This window comes from Rhinatrema bivittatum, chromosome 3 (assembly GCF_901001135.1).
Source record: "Rhinatrema bivittatum chromosome 3, aRhiBiv1.1, whole genome shotgun sequence".
NCBI classification, from domain to species: Eukaryota; Metazoa; Chordata; class Amphibia; order Gymnophiona; family Rhinatrematidae; genus Rhinatrema; species Rhinatrema bivittatum.
In genome coordinates, this window is record NC_042617.1 from 460,622,573 (window position 1) to 460,644,040 (window position 21,468).

The 21,468-nt window shown below is 41.9% G+C and overlaps 1 protein-coding gene across 1 annotated transcript in view; it reads right to left on the minus strand.

The window, feature by feature from the left end:
* The window catches only part of NBAS (neuroblastoma amplified sequence), a 1,239,997-nt gene that overhangs the window by 1,206,961 nt on the left and 11,568 nt on the right, over window positions 1-21,468 (minus strand). The window contains exon 2 of the mRNA XM_029595926.1: window positions 7,225-7,279. Within this exon, the coding sequence (XP_029451786.1) occupies window positions 7,225-7,279 (55 nt within the window). The remainder of the gene's footprint in view (window positions 1-7,224; window positions 7,280-21,468) is intronic.

The window sequence follows — 21,468 nt, forward strand, 5'->3', positions numbered from 1 at the left end:
CCTTTTGCAAATGATGTGCTACTATTTTTGACAGATCTTAAGACCATGCTCCTAAATGACTATAGGTTTTGGCTGAATACAGCAGGACCTTGGGCTAAAAGGTCAACAACCAAAAATCTTTCTGCTACAACCAGGGATGGCCAGAGAAGGGCTTAGGGCCAGGTTGCCTTTCCAGCTCACTAAGGATCGATTTTGTTACTTGGGAATTTTTATTCCTCAATCCTGGGAAGATATTTATAAAACAAATTATGCTCCTGTTGTTACTAAGAGACAAAATGACTTAAGAGACTGGCATAACTTACTGCTCTCACAGACGTGCAGGAGAAATGTACTAAAAATGAACATACTGCCAAGATTTATTTATGTTTTCCAGCATGTGCCTTGCTCTTTCCCGCAAGGTTTCTTTGCTCTTTTGACAAGTAATATTTCCAAATTCATATGGGTAGGCAAATCGTCACAGGTTAAAAGTTAGCCACTTTGTACCACTCAAAAGAAATGGGGGGCATGGTGCTGCCTAATCTACAATGGTACTACTGGGCAGGAAGAAGCTTTCTTTAGAGATGGCTAGCACAGGATTCAACACTAGCTTGGCTTTCTTTGGAGAGTGGCTCAGCAGAGTGAACAGACCTTGCTAAACTGCTTTTCCTTCCCCAGACCCCACCGTGGTATCCAGAGGGCGATCTTATCTTATAGTAGCTCATACATTGAGAGCGTGGCAGGAAACCTGTAAATATTTACAGCTCCCACTGGAGGTACTATCCCTGGTCTCCTTGCTTAGACCTAACCAAGTATCTCAATACATACTTTCCATAACAACACACAGGAGTGGTGAGATTTAGGCCTCAGACATAAGGGGCAGCTATGGGATGAATATCTTTCAACCAAATACAAGCAGATACAGAGTAAGCCCAACTTCTCGCACGCTCTATCGTCAATTGAAGAAAACTTTGCAAAAAAAATGGAGTGAAAAGATGGCCTCAGAGGCTGCTATCCCCTTTTGTTCCTGTCTTTTACAAAATGATGCACGCTAAAGCTGCAATTCCTCTGCCCTTAATGGACAAATGAAATCCAGACCTTGGCTTAGGGAAGAACTGGTCAGCACGGAAGTTGATTTGGAAGAGGATAGCCAAGATATCCCTCTGTAATCTCAGGGCTATATTAACATACAAACTATTTCACAGGACATTCAAGTATCCACTATTTTATGCTGGCTTCACCCCAACTTCCTCAACCCTGTGCTGGCATGGTTGTGGCCAGTCTAGTACATACACACGTATGTGGTGGTCTTTCATATATACACAAGCCTTCTTGAAGATGCAGGTAGAAATGTCTACAACCCTGTTTCAGAAGGTCTTATTAACAGCTGCAGATTAACTGTCTGCCTAATCTTCCCAACAATCTCCCTAAAACTAACTGAAAGTTGTGTGATTAAATGGCACTTGCAGCTCACTTTACGAGTGCTACCCTCTGGAAAACGATTTCTTTGCTTAAAGAAATAGCTCTAATTGAGCAGCTTACTTACTCACTACTACAACTCACGTCATCGTTATACAACAGAATTTGAGGCCTCTACTGGGTCTCCATTTCCAGATGAGAATTTTTAAATGTTGTTATTCTAGTAAGCTCAAACTGTATTATTAATGATATTCTCTGTTAAGGTGGTGGAAATAAATGTGACTCTTCTGTTATCTGCTTCATGTTATTCAATGTACTTTCTTCTTTATCTATTGTACTATCTCCTGTAAAAAGTTAAAAAATAAACATTTTAGAGAATGAGCAAGTTTGCTTACCGTAAACAGTGTTTTCTGTGGATAGCAGAATGAATTAGCCATGCTGTTGGGGATGATGTCATCCAACGGCACTCCTACGGACTCTCTCTCTCCAAGCATTTAGAGCTTTTGCTCTGCTGCGCCTGTGCAGCACTTCCCGCGTGAAGCGCGTCAGTCTCCTCAGTCTATAATTAAGTGTAACGGCAAGCACCGTGGTCTGGCAAGTCAGAAAAGGAATGTCCAGGGAGGAGAGAGGGTACACCTGGCTAATTTATCCTATCTACAGAAAACACCATTTACGGTAAGCAAACGTATTCTTTTCCGTCAATAAGTAGGCTGAATTAGCCATGTAGTCTGGGAATCCCAAGATCTTGGTTGTAAAAAGAGAAGAGAGGGATGAAGGGTGCATGCGGGCATCCTTTATTGTTCCTTCAATCTCTCTCCATGCATACTGTGGGATTTTTTTTTTTTTTTGTAACACAACCCACCTGGTGGACACACCTTTCTGATTGACCACACTTAAAAGAACTGCTAGACCTAAAGCACTATCTGAAGCTGCTTGCTGGTCTAGGCAATAGTGAGATGTAAAAGTATGGATAGATGATCATGTGGCTGCTTTGCAGATGTCTTCAATGGGAACATTCTTGAGATGTATCACTGATGCTGCCGTTGCTCTCGCTTGATATGCTTTGACTGATGTGGATGACTTATGGCAGAACTGTATATAATCTGAAATCCAGTTTGAAAGCGTTCTGTTGGTTATAGCCACTCCTAATGCATTAGGAGTAAAAAAAGAGATGAACAACTGTGCCGATTGTCTGTGAGGCTGCGTTGTTTGTAGTATGCTAACGTTCTTTTGCAGTCCAAAGTATGCAAGAATCTCTCTCGTTCATTGGCATGTAGTTTAGGTAAAAATATAGGAAGTGTGATGGCTTGATTAATGTGAAAAGCTGACAACTCTCAAAAGAAACTTAGGAGGAGTCCTGAATACAACTTTGTCATGGAAAAAATATAAATAAAGGTGAGAAGTATACCAAAGCCTGAAGTTCACTTACTCATCAGGCTGAGGTGATGGCAACGAAGAAGATCACCTTCCAGGTTAGAAACTTTAGGGAAACTGACTGCAATGGTTCAAAGAGATCTTTCATTAGTGCTGTTAAGACATTATGATCCCAGGGTACAGATCTTTTAAAAGGGGGTCATAGGCTTAAAAGGCCTCTCATGAATAGAGATATTAAATGATGGGAAGTAATCGAAGTGGCTATGGTGTTTAAATGCACTCTTATGGACGATGTCTCCAAGCCAGAATCAGACAGTTGGAGTAAATAATTGAGAATCTGTTTTGGTGAGGAAGCGAAAAGGTTGATGTCCAAATGGATACACCAACTGAAGTAACGTTTCCATTTGAATGAATATTTCCGTCGAGTTGACAACTTCCTTGATGCTATGATAACTTCCTGAATGGCATTTAGAAGAGCTAAGTGTGCAGCACTCCGCGTTCAACATTCAGGTGGTTAGGCGGGAGGGAGGTGTGGAGAGGGTGAAAGAGAACCCTCTTCTTCAGTCAAGAGATTTGGATCCTGACAGAGATACTGTTGCGCCGGTTGGCCACAGAGGCCGTGGCCAACCAAGCTTACCTCCACCGGCAGCAGGCTGCTCCCCCTGGGGCTGACTCCAGCATCAGGAGGCTTCTTTCAGCGGCAGGAACAGTACCGCCGCTAAAGCTCCATTCCCCCCCCCCCCTCCCCGACGTTCCCTAGGACGCGCACGGCAGGACCAGCCCCTCTCAAAGGGGACAGGGTGGGAAACCCTGGGCAGCACCCAGGAAGGACTCCACCCCTTTTAGGATATTTAAACACTCAACTCACCATTGGTGGTTGAGTTAGTAAGGACTTCGGTTTAAGCTATGCTGACCACTCTAAGCTGCTCGCTTAGACACTGCTTCACTCCAAGGGCCTCGCTCCAGTAGAAGCTCAAGATACCCGCCCCTCGGGGGGTCTCTCGCTTCCAACTACCCTTCGGGGTCCTCTCTAACTAGACAATCGCTCCTTGGGGGTCTCTCTCTCTTCTACATTTCAGGATATCGGACCACCAAGTACTCGCTCCTCGACGGCCTACCAGCCATTATATTCTGCCCCACGGACCTTCAGTCCCAACTTTCCACCATCAGGAAGACACCATCATTCCTGTGAGTATCTCTATGATCCAGTGCTCCAGCTCCACCCACCAGCTGCGACGTTACCCGCACTGCGGGCTTCCGCCTATCATGAAACATCTGAGTGAGACTTCACATCTGAGCCTATTGAACGTATTGGCACTTCTTGGATCAGTGCCCTACCTTCCTGCATTACCATCTATCTACAGCAGTACAATAAAGCCTTCCATTCCTTCTGTGTCTACCATTTGAGTCTAGCCTATCGTATTGGTTCCCCGTGGGAGGAGTCAACTCCAATATGATCAAGGGTCCAATTCGCCAGAAACACAACAGATACATTGAACGCATCACGGAGTACCGTACTAGATACGCATACCATGGTTGTCTTGGCTATGCAAGAGCTACCAGTATGATTTGGGCTTGTCCTGAATCACCTTATTACTGTCCTCAAGATGAGTGGTATTGGAAAAAAGGCATACAGCAGACCCATTGACCACACAGGAGGAAGGCATCTTGTGTCTCTCTGAGATGACTGAACAAAAATCAAGATACTTTGCAATCGCGTTTTTCCCTCAAGTTAGCGATTTTATGTGCCCGAAGGGACACATGTCCATAGTCGCAGCAGGATGCCACATCATGTTCCAGGCCTAGACAGATATAACAGTAATTTTGACCATCAGTGACGGACATTGTGTGTCCGCACTTACAATATTTAAATCTTGGCTTCTTTGGCATCGAGTGTCAGCACTGAAAAGTGAAATTTATGTTCTCTGTGCGAAAACATTCTATGAAAATATAGATGTAAGCTCTGAGGATACTAGGAGAGAGAAAAAAAACATCTGTGTGAAAGCGCGGAAAAATTAAGACTGAGGAGAGCGGGAAATGCCACACAGGTACAGCACAGCAAAAGTTATAAATGCTTGGAGAGAATCCGTAGGAGCGCCGTCGGATGACATCACCCCAGACAGCATGGCTAATTCAGCCTGCTTATCATTCTGATTTCCCACTTCCCTACTAATTTGTGTTGTGAAAACTGGTGCAAATCCATTGTAGCACAGCACAGAAGGTGATTACAGACAGACAAAAAAAAACAAAACCAATTCACACTTTTGTTCATTATAAAATATACCTAAAAAGCTAATACTTAAATTAGATAAAGAGTTCTCAATGGCCCAGAGGATAAAACTATGCAGAATATAATGCACCTATAAGAAATAAATACTGTATGTTGGTAAGCAGTTTGAAATTAACAAATCAAAACATATACCTATAAGTAGAAAACTACTGCAAAATGAGTTATGATAAATATCTGTAATGGATGCAACCACCCAAGGACAAGCTAATAGTCCTAAAAAGAAACTAAAAGGAACTAAGATGAGATGAAAATGCGGCTCCCTGTTAATTACCCTCTGAAAGAAGACCTGACCCAGGTTTCATGAACTTCTGAAATTTGGTTTCTTAACCAGTAAAGACAGTTCCTTTTTAGACCTAAGATATCCAGAAATTCACAAATCCCTGGAAAATCAACCAGGCCATCCTATTGTATTCTTAATATCCAAGTACTTGCTAGTGTATTCATTGTTCTAATAGCACAATTGCTTAAAATATAGGCAATAATGCACCTAACACATTTGTTTTATTTGTGAATGAGACGGATAAGTTTTTACCCAGATACAGGTACATATGCCAGAAATATGACCATGCAGGCTTTAGTTGAATGTTATTTCTTCAGTTTTATTTAAATTTGTCATGCTATGAGTAACTAATTTCCAGAGGAGTCCTCTCATGAAGGACTTTGTCAAATGCCCTTTGAAAATCCAAATACACAACAGAGAGTGGCCAACTCCAGCCCTCAAGAACCACAAAACACATCTGCTTTTAAGGATGTCCACAATGAATATGCATAAGAGATTTGCATCCATGGAGGCAGTGCGTGAAAATCTCATATGCATATTCATTGTGGATATCCTGAAAACCTGGCCTGTTTGTGGCTCTTGGCTAGAGAGTTGGCCACTATTACACTACAATCAACTGACTCGCCCTTGCGTATGTGTTAGTTCAGTGCTTTTCAACTCCATGCCTCACCCAACCAGTCAGGTTTTCAGGATATCGACAATGAATATGCTTGAGATAGATTTGCATGCATTGCTTCCATTGTATGTAAATCTTTCTCAAGCATATTCATTGTCGATATCCTGAAAACGTGACTGGTTGGGTATGCTCAGAGGACTGTTAGTTAACACCTACAAAAGAAATCTAACAGATTTGTAAGGCAAAACTTCCTGTTGCTAAATCCATGTTAGCTCTGCCCCATTAGTCTGTGTTTATCCAGATGGCCAGAAATTTTGTTCTTCAGAATAGCTTCTACCATTTTCCTCGGCACAGATATCAGGCTCACGGATCTGTAGTTTCCAGGATTATCTCTAAAGTTTTTTTTGTTTTTTTTTTTAAAAGAGTGTTATGTGGGTCATTCTCCAATCCTCTACTACCACAGCTAATTTAAATGAGTTGTTAGAGATTACTAGTAATGTCTGCTATTTCATTCCTTAGCTCTTTCAGAACTATGGAGTGTACAGTATACAGTCTATTCCTAGTGATTTTGTGTTGTATGGAAAAACGTGGTGGAGGGTTAAATAATTTTGTAAAAACAAGGAATGCCTCACCAAGTGGAACAGGACTCTTAAGAGCCCCTTGATAAAGGGACTGGCAGCACATCACTGGTCATGTAAGAATCAGCCAGCACAATATACCCCCCTTGGCTCTTCTAGTGTGGTTGATACCTATTTCTTAAATTGTCTCCATAAAGCCAGCAGGATCTCAGTAACACTGGTATCCTGGGTTTGTTTTTGGGTTTTGTTTTGTTTTTTTACACAGTCACTCTCAGGTGGGAGGGAGATGGGAGGCAGATTGTGACTGTAATTTATCTAAATCTCAAGAGACAACAAAATGGGGCGAATCACATGGGCCTGTGCCCCCAAATCTTTTAAGTACCTAGCAACACTTCTGGTAGGATTCCATTAAGTAAAGAAACTTAACCTGAAACTGTTAAGCAAAAGAAGGAGTGATAATGATGTGCAAGGTTTTCAGCAGGTTTTCCCCATAGCGGGTGGTAAAGAAAGCAGAAAGCAGAGGAGAAAACAAATGAAAAGCTGATATCTTGAATACATGTCACATTTTTTCCAGTATACTGGACAGAGCGGCAATGCAAATCCTGCTATAGTATCCCTGGAAACTCATTACAGATATAGATATAAACAATAGATTTCCCATTTTCCATCAATAGAAACTAATTTTATTTACCTGTAATTGCTTTTGTGATGATAGATGAAGCACCATGTCCCCTGTTGCCTCTGGGCTGCAATTATAACAATACTATTATTCACCATGCAACACAGCAATATCAGATTACCAGATTTACTCACTGAATGCAGTTATGCTAGCTGCTAGTCTCGAAAGGGAGTTTCATTTAATTTTGAGCACAGCTATGTACTGTTAAATGAGCCACATATACATATAAAATGTCAATATTTGCACTGACTTGTAAAGAACCTACAGTGGAAGAGGAAGCAATATAGTTAAGCATGTGCTCTTTACACAAATTGAGGAACAGTATTTAATCTATATGCCAGTTAAACACATCAATAAACTTAGTTTCTCTCCTCCTGCCTTGGCCCAGAACAGGTGTGGCACTGTATTAGAGAGGTTAAAGTTCAGGCTGTGAACCTGGAGATCCTAGCTCTAATTCCTAACCTGCTACTCTCTATTGACCTTCAGCAAGTTGCTTAAGCATCCAATACTCAAAATCAGATTGTAAACTCTTTGGGATGTCAGGATAGCTTCCTGGACAGAGTCAGGTTTACAGAACCTTTCACCACTAGATCACCAGTTCAGGCAAATAGTGGAAAAAGGTTAACCATATGAATGCTATTTGTAGCCTGTAAGAAATAAATTCTCTCCAAATAACTGAAAAGAATAAAAAAACACTATTCACTGTGAACTGAGACCACCATTCCAAGCTGAAACTAATTAGCACACTTGTTGGTGATCTCAATGGGAATGCCAAAAGATGTCACAGGGAATTATCCTTTCACTCCTAGAGATGATCACTAAAACCATTTTTTTTTTAATTAAAAAAAAAATACACTTAAATGATAGCAAACTTTTTGGGTCACTTGTTTGAGGGGATAAATCCAAAGAATTTGCGTTGCCTAGCTGCCAAGTGGAGCACTGATTTGGGCAAGGACATATCACCACACTTGTTGTCCTGTGCATTCAGGTTAATGTAATCAGCACTATTTAGCAGCCTCATGAGGGAAATACAGTTTAAATTACTTCATAGATCTTATATTACTAGAACTAGAGGTGTGCAGATGAAGCTATGGGATCTTTGCTTAAAATGTAAAATCCTCCCGGGAGACCTTTGCCATATATGTTTACTGGCTGTTTAAAGTTGCAACCCTTTTGGCATCAGGTCTATAGTTACCTAGCGACTACTGGATTTTCAGGTCTCCTGGTCCAGCGAATCTTTCTATCTGTGTCTATGGGATAAGAAGGACAGATTTCCACAGGGGGAGGGGCGGGGAGGGGGGGGGGGACAGGAGATTGCTTGCAGTGGCCATTCTCATTGCCAAAAAGATTATCCTGCTTAATTTGGAAACTGGCGGAAGCGCCCTCAGTCTCACATTGAAAAGAACTAAACGGCGCACACTGCCCGTTTAGAGGCCGTGCGGCAAAAAGAACTGGCATCTCACAAAGCTCTCCGGCCTTAGCCGCCTCCATTTGCTATCCTTGTGTGTGTGTGTACTTGTGTGGGGTGAATGCGGTAAGAATGTGATTTGTCTCTTCTCGTAAGGGGAGCGGAAATATGGAAAAATTTTGGGGCTCTCTCTCCCTCCTTTTATTATGAGCGTTTTGCTCTTTACGGTTGTGTATTGTTTGTAGGGATCCAATAAAGATGATTACAAAGAAAAAAAAAAGTTAAGGTGACAGTAAAGAAGGTTTTAAAATGAACCAGCAATCTAAACAGTAAAAAACCACCAGCAGGCCTGGTGACAGCAAAGCTTCAATTTTATTTTTAAAGTTTCCTCTCTGTGAACTCTCTGGGCCCCATGGATAAAAAGCACAAAGAGACCCTTTTTGAAACATTAGAACTAATAAAAAAGGGAACATAAGAACATGCCTTACTGGGTCAGACCAAGGGTCCATCAAGCCCAGCATCCTGTTTCCAACAGTGGCCAATCCAGGCCATAAGAACCTGGCAAGTACCCAAAAACTAAGTCTATTCCATGTTACCGTTGCTAGTAATAGCAGTGGTTATTATCGAAGTCAACTTAATTAATAGCAGGAATTGGACTTCTCCTCCAAGAACTTTTCCAATCCTTTTTTTTTTTTTGTTTAAATATGTTTATTAACAGCAGAGAATTCAGATACAAGACTGCTCAGTGACAATGAGCACAAATTTCAACAGTTAACAGGTCTTCACATAACTCTACCTTTGCCAACCCAGGTAATGCTGCCCATGCATAACATGAAAAGAAATTGTTGATAAAGAACTTGATAAAAGAAACATTTAGAAAACATCCCTTCACATAGTTTCTACATTAAATTGAAAGGGACAGGACATCCAGCATAATAAGTACATAGAGCATAATAAGTACCATAAACATAATAAGTACAGTAAACATAAGTACAGTAAACATAATAAGTACAGGGAAGCATCCCAGGCATTATCCGTCACTACAGAGCTTATACAAAAAACATCACATAACATAACAGCCCTCCCTTCTAGGCCTGTTTACCCAACCATAATGCCTCATATAATGTATGTCCGTCTCCATATATAGTCGATAGCAACGCTCAAGGCTAATCCCGCTTGCTGGGCGGCTCACTTAACCCTCCTACAGTCATTCCGTTGGGCCTTAAACTCAGACTGTGTTTTACTGGTACTCTCTTCCCACTGCTCAGCCTCGGAGTCTCTGCCATATCCGTCCGGTTATGGTTCCAGTTTGACCCCCCCAATCCGGGAATGTCTCTCCACCGTTAGAGTTTTTTGTTTCTCCCAATCTCCCAATCTCCATGGCTCACCAAGCCTGAATTACTACTCCTCACCCTACTAGAGAGCCAGATTATATATAGATTTAGGTGAACCCATCAGAGGTGTCCGTCCCCCCCCTCCCTGTTAGACCCATAAACAATAGTACGTTTTCGGATTTGGTATAACCGCAGCTATTAGAACAGCCAGACTTGCTCTCCCCATAACTACAGGTGCTCTCTGTATTCCTTTTCCGGTCTCCTTTCTCCGGCAGTGGGTAGTCCCTCCTGGTACATATTTTCAATAGGATGTCAATACAATTTGATTGGGCCTATCTCTGGTTAGTAAGTATCATGCAGCGTAATATTACGACAAGCAAATAAATGACCTCTGAAATGCAGTATAAAACTTTCTACAAAAATAGGGAAATTCTTTACATGACCAGAGAGGACTCCCAATATTTATTGCGTACTTGCATCTCCCATACTCCACAATCATATCATCTCGAGTTGCATTGTCGCCAAACTTCTGCCAGTAGATCACATATAAGGTCAGAGTCCATATATACATTACCGGACTCCCTCTGGCTCTCGGCTGTCCTCCGGGTATTGCAAGTATGGTAACGCCTCCTGCGGCAGTAGTGACAAATAGTCTTTCCATATGTTTGTCGAGATATGTTGGAACGCCACAGATTTTTGAGCTGCTGTTAACTTCTCTCTATGAAGTAGTTGGTGAAATTTAGTTTTCCAAACCGCCTGATATTGGGGTTTCGGATTTAGCCATTGGGCTAGTATAGCGTCCAGAGCAGTCATAGTAAGTTTGCAAAAGAATTGAAATTGATACTTATCGTCGAAGACCTCTTCTTCCGCTCCAACACCAAATAACCAGACCTTGGGATCCAGTGTTATAGAAATGCCCCATAGCTGATGCAAATTCTTCTGTAACGATTGCCAGAAGCTTTCCACTACTGGGCATAACCAAAAACTATGATAGTAATCGGGTTTGTCCGCCTTACAGCGAAGACAAGCTTTTTCTGTAATGAGGCCCATTTGGAAGGCTATATACTGGGGATAGAAGGCTTGATTATAAAATTTATATAATTTATCCCGTAAAGCCACATTCTCGCATATTTTGGGTATTCTACTGATACATTCTTCCAGATCCTTCTCTGAGATAGTGCTTGGCAACCACCTATTCCACTTCTCTGTCAGGACAGTAAAAGTTTTCGGGTGCGATAGTGTCATAATCGCCTGGTAATATTCAGCGCACCTAACCCTTTTTCCATCCGGGCCTTGTAGGATATGTGTGATACTGTACGATGCCGAGAAAGACGAAGTGGTATGAAGATGCTCCTGTACATAGCTTCTAATTTGTAAGTATCCGTAGAAATCTGCTTTCGGTATACCGTATTTATCCTGCAAGTCTTGGAAGCTGTATAGATGAACAGATTGCGTCGTCCAATCGAACAGGTGCAGAATCGTCGACAGGCCATGCTGTCGCCATCTGTGGAAAAGCCCATGCATAGACCCCGGTGTAAACATTGGATTCCCCGTGATCGGCTGGCATGCAGTATTCTCCGGTTGAATGTGTAATAAAAAGCATATGTGTTTCCAAGTCAAGCGCAGCGGTTGTATGATCACACTTGATTGAAAACGTTGTGGGAACATCCTAGTTGGACATTGTAAGAGTGTGCCTGGATGAAATGGTGCCACCCATTGCATGATAAATTGTAGAGTGGCACAACCGTCCTTCATAAATATCCAGTCCTTAATGTGTCTCATGAGGCTTGCACAGTTATAAGCTCGTAAACTGGGACAATTCAAGCCCCCCTCTCTTTTTGATTTCATGAGCGTTGTTAAAGGAATTCGTGCTCGCTTCCCATTCCATAAATATTTACGCAGTGCAGTGTTTATGTCCATCGCATCCTTTTTCTTTAGCCAAATTGGGAGCATGCTGAATAAGTATAGCCATTTCGAAATTTCTTTCATTTTAATGAGTAAGATTTTACCAGTTAGGGATAGCGGCAATGTTTGCCAGGCTTGCAGATTGTTGAGAAATTTTTCCTTCCTAGGGACTACATTCATCGCATATAGGTCTTTTGGTTGCGCCGGGATTTGGATACCCAAATACTTCAAGGACGTGGATACCCATTTTAAAGGAAAGCCGCCTTGCCAGCTATACTGCAGGCTTCCAGCAACATCCAAGGCTTCACACTTATCCACATTAATTTTTAATCCGGCAAATTTGCCAAAATCGGATTGTAACTGCAGGACATGCGGCAAGGCTGTCAAGGGATTAGTCATATATACCAGCATGTCATCAGCGAAAGCCGCTACTGTAAAGCTGTCCCGTCCTATTGGTTGTCCTTTGATATCCGGAGAGTTTCCCAGCTTCCTAAGAAGCGGATCCAAGGAAAGAATGTATAAAATCGGCGACAATGGGCATCCTTGTCTCACGCCTCTCCGTATCGGAATTTCTGCTGAGATGGAATCATTGGCCACGATATACGACTTCGGAGTAGCGTATAGGATAGAAATCGCCTTGATTACTGTGTCCGGAAAGCCAAATCTCTTTAACACGGAAAACATGTATGCCCACGACACTCGGTCGAAAGCTTTTTCGGAGTCAAAGCTGACGGCCATAGCCTGGGCCTGAAGATGATGTGAAGTCTCCATAGCCGCCACCAACCGAAGCACATGCGCTCCCGCATTCCTCCCTTTCACAAAGCCTGCTTGGTAAGGGGATATAATATGAGGCAAAACAGCTCCCATCCGAATTGCGAGAAGTCTGGCATAGAGTTTCAAATCATAGTTCAGGAGGGAGATTGGTCTGTATGAGGCGGCTTGTTCTAGATTTTTCCCAGGTTTAGGTAAAACTGTGATAAATGCTGAATTGAATGTTGCAGGGAATCCAGTCTCCCTCCAAGCTTTATTATAAAAAGAGGCAAGCACCTCCTTAAGCTGGTCCCCTAAGATCTTATAATATTCCGCTGGGAATCCATCCGGTCCTGGCGATTTATTACTTTTTCCTATCTTTATCACTCCCAACACCTCCCCCGCTGTTATTGGTCTGGTAAGCAATTCTTTTTGTAAATCTGTAAGAGAAGGCATATCAATGTCCCGAAAAAAAACTTCTTCATCCAGCTGTGTTCCCTCTCGGTCCTCTCTATACAGGTGCTCGTAAAATTGCCTTAAGACATCCAGGATACCTTCTTTAGACGTCACGTAAGTTCCTGAAGTGGATTTTAATCCGGTTATATAGGATTTTTTCCGTTGTGTAGCTACTAGGCGTGACACCAATTTACTCGATTTATTTCCTTGTCGGAAAAAGAAATGATCCGATGCTTTAATAGAATTTCGAGCTCGGAGATGTAAATGCGCGTTCAAAGATTGTAAACACGCCCAATACGAAATCTTGTTATGTTGAGAGGGATCCACTGCCAAGTTGGCCTTTGCTTGTTGTAGTTTCTTTTCCAGGGCAAGAATTGTATTATTCAATTGTTTAGTCTTTTTCACCGTATAAGCAATTATGGCGCCTCTCAGCACCGCTTTGCTTGTTTCCCAAAATAGGGTTACATCTTCCGCATGTTAGTTGTTATGTTCTTGGAAAGTATTCCATTGAGACCTCAAGTACTGATGAAATTCCTTGTCCTGGAGGAGATGGCCAGGTAACCTCCACGATTTATGTGATTTTCTATCGGATGATGACCACAGATCTAACCAAATTGGAGCATGATCTGCTATCCCCATGGCTCCTATTTCTGCCACACCCACTTTTGTAAACATATTATCCGCCACTAGGAGATAATCTATTTGGGACATCGTTCCGTGAGCTCTCGACACGTGAGTGTAATCCCTGGACGTCGGGTTCAATATTCTCCATGGATCAATCAAGTGGAGCTGTTGACATAGCTGCTGTACTCCTGTCTTTGTTTTTTGGCGATAGCCTTTGGGAAGTTGAGATTTGTCCAGTGTTGCATCCAAGACACAATTCATATCCCCGGCCACCATAATGTCACCAGTAGCATGCACCATCATCAGGTTAATAATATTCTGGAAAAATAAATGATCCGGCGAGTTCGGCCCATAAATGTTACAGAGAGTGATGGTTTTCCCTGCAAGTGTTCCAGTCAGTATCAAATACCGGCCTTCGGGATCCGCTATTTCTTTACTGAGAGTGAAAGGTGTGTTTTTATTAATTAAAATGGCAACTCCCCCTTTTTTCCCTTTAGCTGAAGAATAGTAGCAATCGGAGACCCATTCCCTGCGCAATTTTTTATTTTCTTTTTCCTGCAAATGGGTTTCTTGGAGACATGCAATATTGACTTTCAATCTTCGGAGATGCTGGTAAATGGACTTCCGCTTTATCGGCGAACCTAATCCGTCCACGTTCCACGATATTATCCGAAACTTACTCATTGAAAGGGTTCACAGCACTTTGATAGAACCAAAAGACTGTTTCATGAGAGGTCCAGGCTCCCAGCCTAGCCTGTCCCTCAGCTTCCTTCAGAGGTACCAGGTGGCATTCCTCAAATAGCTTGCTCCTCCCCTGTTCCCCCACCTGCAGTTCCATAAGAACAATAACAGTATCCAGATTCAGTGCGTCCCAGTTGCGGTCTTCCCCAAACCCAGGTCCTAAATCGTAATTCCCTACCCCCCCCCCCCCCCGCCCTTTTCCCATTACCCCCACCCCCATCCCCTGTCAGGGATCTCTGAAATAAATACCTCTCACGGAGGCTCTTGGAGATCACGCTTATGAAGTGGCCCTGCTCCACAGCCCACTTTGTAGTGGTATGTCGACATTATTTCCAGAGTAACGCACAATTATAGGAGATAGCAGTGACCTCATAATTTTAGCGAGGTCAGAAATTTTTGAGCATCCTCCGGGTGATTAAACGTATGTCCTTTCCCCCCATGCCATATCTTGAGGATGGCAGGGTATTGCATTGCAAACTTAATCTGCTTCTCCACCAATGTAGAGCATGTTGGTGAAAATGCTCTTCTCATTTGAGAGACCTTTATGGAAAAATCCTGTGTTATTCTGACTTTATGCCCCTTATATTCAATGGTTCCCTTCTTCCTGGAGGCCAACCATAATTTTTGTTTATGAGCATAACTTAGAATTTTCGCTATTGCGATCCTGGGCCGATTGTCCGTGTCTTTTCGCGGGCCTACCCTATGCGCCCTCTCAATATGCAGCTTACCCTTAAGCTCAGGCTCCCCCACCGCCTCCGGTAACCAATCTTCCAGGAAGGTCTCGAGCTGTTGTTCATCTACTGTCTCCGGTAAACCTAAGAATCTCAGGTTAGCCCTCCTTGACCGAATTTCGAGATCATCCAGTTTGATTTGTAACTCTTTTATTATTTCTTCCTGCTTGCTTATTTTCCCAGTTTGCGTCAGCATATCGTCCTCAAGCAGGGAAATACGTCCCTCTGCGTGGTCAATTCAGGGGGCTAACTCTGTGAGGGCTTCCCTTACCTCCGATAGCTTCTCAGAAATCCCGGCTAATTTCTCATCTAAAGTGGTTGCGATTATTTCCTTTAGTGCCTCTGCCGTAAGGGAACCTTGCTGCATGGGCCCGGGATCGCATGCGGTCGCGGCCATTTTGTGCTCAGCCGCCGGTTTCGTCTTTTCTTTTTCTTTTCTTGTGCTCTTGCTCGTCATTGCACCCGGCGATCGGTTCATGAAGTTTACAATCGACATGTGCTACCTGACCCTGGTTAGAATCAGGTATTTTTCGCCTTGCAAAAGGATATTCGCCTGTAGTTCGTGCCGTGGAGCAGGGAGCCGAAGCTAGGCACGTCTGCTTCAGCTCATCCCCTCACGTGACCTCCTTCCAATCCTTTTTTAAACACAGCTATACTAACTGCACTAACCACATCTGCTGGCAACAAATTCCAGAGTTTAATTGTGCGTTGAGTAAAAAAGAACTTTCTCCGATTAGTTTTAAATGTGCCACTAGCTAACTTCATGGAGTGCCCCTAGTCCTTCCATTATCCGAAAGAGTAAATACCCATTCTAGACCTCTCATGATTTTAAACATCTCTATCATATCCCCCCTCAGCCATCTCTTCTCCAAGCTGAAAAGTCCTAACCTCTTTAGACTTTCCTCATAGGGGAGCTGTTCCATTCCCTTTATCATTTTGCTCGCCCTTCTCTGTACCTTCTCCATTGCAATTATATCTTTTTTTGAGATGCAGTGACCAGAATTGTATACAGTATTCAAGGTGCAGTCTCACCATGGAGCGATACAGAGGCATTATGACATTTTCCGTTTTATTCACCATTCCCTTTCTAATAATTCCCAACATTCTGTTTGCTTTTTTGACTGCCACAGCACACTGAACCAACGATTTCAATGTGTTATCCACTATGACGCCTAGATCTCTTTCTTGGGTAGTAGCACCTAATATGGAACCTAATATTGTGTAACTATAGCATGGGTTATTTTTCCCTATATGCATCACCTTGCACTTGTCCACATTAAATTTCATCTGCCAATTTGAGCCCAGTTTTCCAGCCTCACAAGGTCTTCCTGCAATTAATCACAATCTGCTTGTGATTTAACTACTCTGAACAATTTTGTATCATCTGCAAATTTGATAACCTCACTTGTCGTATTTCTTTCCAGATCATTTATAAATATCTTGAAAACTAAGGATCCCAATACAGAGATCCCTGAGGCACTCCACTGCCCACTCCCTTCCACTGAGAAAATTGTCCATTTAATCCTACTCTCTGTTTCCTATCTTTTAGCCAGTTTGTAATCCACGAAAAGACATCGCCACCTATCCCATGACTTTCTAATTTTCCTAGAAGCCTCTCATGAGGAACTTTGTCAAATGCCTTCTGAAAATCCAAGTACACTACATCTACAGGTTCACCTTTATCCACATGTTTATTAACCCCTTCAAAAAAGTGAAGCAGATTTGTGAGGCAAGACTTGCCTGGGTAAAGCCATGCTGACTTTGTTCCATTAAACCATGTCTTTCTATATGTTCTGTGATTTTGATGTGTAAAATCACACACACAATTGGATTCAGGAAGGACAATTTTCAAAATCTATTTACACCAATAAATACCAATTTACTCAGCAAAAAGCGCTTTTTGAAAACTGCCTAGTATTTTTAAATATTAAAACTTTTTTTTCATATAGACATACATATATATATATATATATATATATATATATATATATATATACATACAAAAACATTTTTCATAAATCCTGTCATTTTGACTGTTAGAGGTAGACTACAAAAAAAAAAAAAAAATCAAGAAATACAAATGTATAAATTAGGAGAGCCATACCACAATGGCCAAAGTTAGTCTCTGAAATGGCTGGCTGGGCTAAATAAGTTTCCCCTTACTACTCACCATACCAAAAACTGTTACATTTGTCGCCTCAGAAATACAAACTTTCTCCATTACCAGGCACTTTATAAAGTAATACAGTAAAAAGGGGGCAATGAATAAATCTTTAAAAGCTTCATTATATCTTATTACATATTTTATTACACAATCTTAATTTATAATTTATTCAAAAGTTCACATTATAAAACACATATTCCTAAAAATAGAAATACCCTTTACAATGATGCAAAATTCCAAATCTACAAAAATTGAAGAGCTCTAGTAGGAAATGTCAAGAGGAACCTTCAATGCTCAAATCCATAAATTTGTTGACTGAATCAAGTACTTGAGATTTTCAAAACACCCCAAAGCTTTTCCTTAAATGTCAACAATCCGTTGAGATGCTTATAATTATTATCAGGAATTACAGTGACCACCTTGATGCCTCACCTCTTCCCCTCCTATCTGCTGCAGGACAGGTGGGAAAAGGAAACAGGTGGCGAGGAGCTGGATTAGGGAGCAGAATGGGTCTTCTTTGTTTCACTTTGTCCACCCTAGCCTTGTCCCCTCCCGAACTCCTGTCCCCTGCACACTGCCTGAAAGGAGAGAGACAGGAGTAGAAAGTAGAGGGCCATGCTAATGGCTGAGATTCAGGCCATTACCTAACAGTCATCGGGGCAGAGCCCTCTGCGCTAATGCACAGTGAAATACCTGGTGCCCACCTACAGCACTGCTGCCGCACTCTTCCATTAGGTAGACTAACTGATCGCCTAGAGTCTGCTCCACGACAGAACCATGAACAAACAAAAATGGGTTCATAATGACAATGCTCCTTGGGTGTTCCTTCTTTTTGATCTTGAGATTATTCGAGCTTCTGTTCTTCACTAGAGACTCCAAAAGGAATTGAAATGTACATCTATTTGGACAATACTGACTTTGCTAACTTCCTATTGGAGCAAGAGACACTTCTTATTCTGCTATGAGAGTCCTGTGTGTCTTATATCTTTTTTTAACGAGACTATGATGCACTTAATAGGCCTAGTTGCTTAAGATGATATAAGTTAGTCTAAGAAAGGGCCATTGCTGAATGTAAAGAGACCAAGGCATGCCCGGGGTGGGGGAGTGATGTGTACTCCCATAATACAGCCAGCTCTCTGCTAAAATGTGACTGTGGGACATAACCCCCTATGAAGAAGGCAGCCATGGAGTGGCGAGCCATGGCACCCCCCCCCCCCCCTCTCCTGGTATGAGATCCCAGGCGGATGTCCATCTTGCCTGTCCCTTGCAGTAGTCCTGATCTAAGATGCTATAAAAGACACTGCATAAGATAAATTCAGATGTAGTGTGATACTTTGTGGTTGGTTTAATACCAACTTTTATGTATCTGTGTGTTAACACAAGACTTTCCCCCCACTTTGGCAGGCTGTCTCCTGTTATATGCCCTTGGTTTGAAATTTGCTTCCATTAGAGATCTGTAGCACAACGGAGCTAAAATAAGAAAATGTCTTCTAAAGAACAAGCAGCAAGCCAGGGAGATTTCCTTTTTGCAAGAATAGTAAACACTAATTCAATTAACAAGGTAAAATGGAGCTATAATCAAGCATCACAGAAACAAGAAGCAAGCAAATAGGCATACGTGCGGTACAAAAGCCTTAGTAGCTCAAAACCTTTCAATATTTGCTAAGTCCGTACAGCACAGCACAGCACATGAAGCATGTTTCCAACATCCTCCTACGCATATAGAAGTCATTTGCTATGGTAATCTTTTTTTAATGAATGTAAATCATTGCATAAAGAATTAATTAATTCGGCCAATGGATATTGATACTGGTTTACAGTCACTCATGATAAGTAAAAGAGCCCAAAACTCTCCACAAACAATATAAACAATACAGTGGAGAAATATCCTTAGAATACCAACATAATATGATCAGTGGCATCATAAAAGTGTGCTTCATGTCAAGATACTGTACCATCCTGATTTACATGGGATCAACAGTATTAGACTGAGAGGTATATGATTGGATCTATGTTCATTAAAGCATTAGCCAAAACTATTTTTAGTCTTTTTGTTGCAAATAAAAGGCAGCATCAAAGAGCTTCATACAAAAGTGTTAAGTGTATTGAAACTATCCTAAACTAACAAAAGTAATCATTTAACTTTAGATTTTGTATCTGTATCCAAACAAACACAAAAATATTCCCTGTGAGACTTGGATGATACCCCAAGACTGACAGTGTTTCAGCAGAAAATATGCCAGCATTATTGAGGAAAATGTCAATGTATAATTTAAAAAGAAAAATAGAAAACTAATCTCTTATAGCACTAAATATAAGGCAGGGATAGCGGCTCAACAAAACAGCAAACATAAACGCTAATGTCCCAAAGGTTTAAGGTAGTGTATAAACGTGAATTCACAACATCATCTAGAGTACTTCTGATGAAAGACCTCATACAAGGCATACATTGATCAATGCTAGTTAGCACCAAAGTATACCGCCAGTATAATCATGGGTCTGTGATATGCTGATCAACTTTTTTTTCTTTTTTATGCTCAAGTGAGTGTGTGGCCCATTTTAGACCCGTGTTTCATTATGCATAATAGCACTTAACTTAATGGAGTCAAGGAACGCCAAGAACATGGTCGTGAGGTCGTATCCAAAGCCAAGCCCGACACGGACCGCGTTTCGGCTTCACAAGCCTTCTTCAAGGGCTGGAATTCTCTGTAAATGTAAAAATTATTTATAACATCATTTATAAAAGCAATCACCAACATTAAAACCTTGCAGAACATGGGTACTAACGTGACAATGCGGTAGTAGCATACTACAGCTGATAGTGTTTCTCCTCTACAGGAGGGGCCGCATTTGCGCGCTTTTTCAAGATGTAACAGACCAATAGGACGGAAGGTACACCCAGGAAATGACGTCAGCCGTTGTTATGAGACACAGAAATTGATGGATCATAGCAACGAGTACCATTCTATGGCTGCGTTAAGGCCATCTGGGTGCATACAATTCAAATGAAAAATCCAGCGTTGTTCACGAAAGTTAAGGAGCTGTTGAAAATCACCCCCTCTTTTCGTCAGTTGTATCCGATCAATGACACGCCACCTTAAGTCACTAAAAAGATGTTGCATATCTAAACAGTGTTGAACAATAGGGCATTGATTTTGCCTGTATTCAGGTAACTTCGATGTTCGATCAGTCTCGTGCGAATAGGGCGCTTTGTTCTCCCCACATAGAATTTAGTACAGGGACACACAATTAGATATATGACGTGAGATGTAGTACAGTCTGAATGGAAACGGGATGTGTGGATCACCCCAGCGTTATCAGTCCACGTAATGCCATCTAGAGATTGAGCGCACATAGTGCATTTCCCACACGCCCAGTGTCCTACCGGTTCTTCAGATTGTGTAGAAAAATCTGTCTGGGTCAAAGCGTGAGTTAATAGATCACGTAAATTTTTGCCCCTACTGTAAGCAATCAGAGGAACATCTTTGAACACTTCATGAGTGTGAAGTATATACCAATGGTTACGCACAATTGATGCAATCTCCTGGGACCTGGTGGAAAATCTGATAGTGCATACCAATGGTGGATCAGACGTGGCATCTGCGGATTCCAAAAGGAGCCATTCCCGCTCAGCATTGGTGGCCCGTTTGAGAGCCCTTTTAATAACAGGGGTAGGGTAACCACGGCGTAATAATCTGGACGCTAAAAGTTGAGCTTGTTGAGCAAATTCAGTTTTATCTGTACATAATCGCCGAAAGCGTAAGAACTGTCCGATGGGTAAGCTCTTCTTCAAACTGTACGCATGAAAGCTAGAAAAATGTAACAAGGTGTTACGATCGGACGGTTTCTTATATATAGTGGTGACAAAATGATCATCAACGAGCCGAATGTGGATGTCCAAGAAAGGAATCTGAAATGGATGATATTGCATGGTGAATGTGATATTAGAATCCAGCGTATTCAACCACTGTAAAAAATCGTTTAGCGAGGGAACATCATTATGCCACAAAAAGAAAATGTCATCAATGTAGCGGGTCCAATTGGAAACATGAACAAAAGAAGGGGCCGAGTATAAAAAGTGTTCCTCGAAATTAGCCATGTAAAGATTAGCAATGCTGGGGGCCATAGTCGCCCCCATAGCTG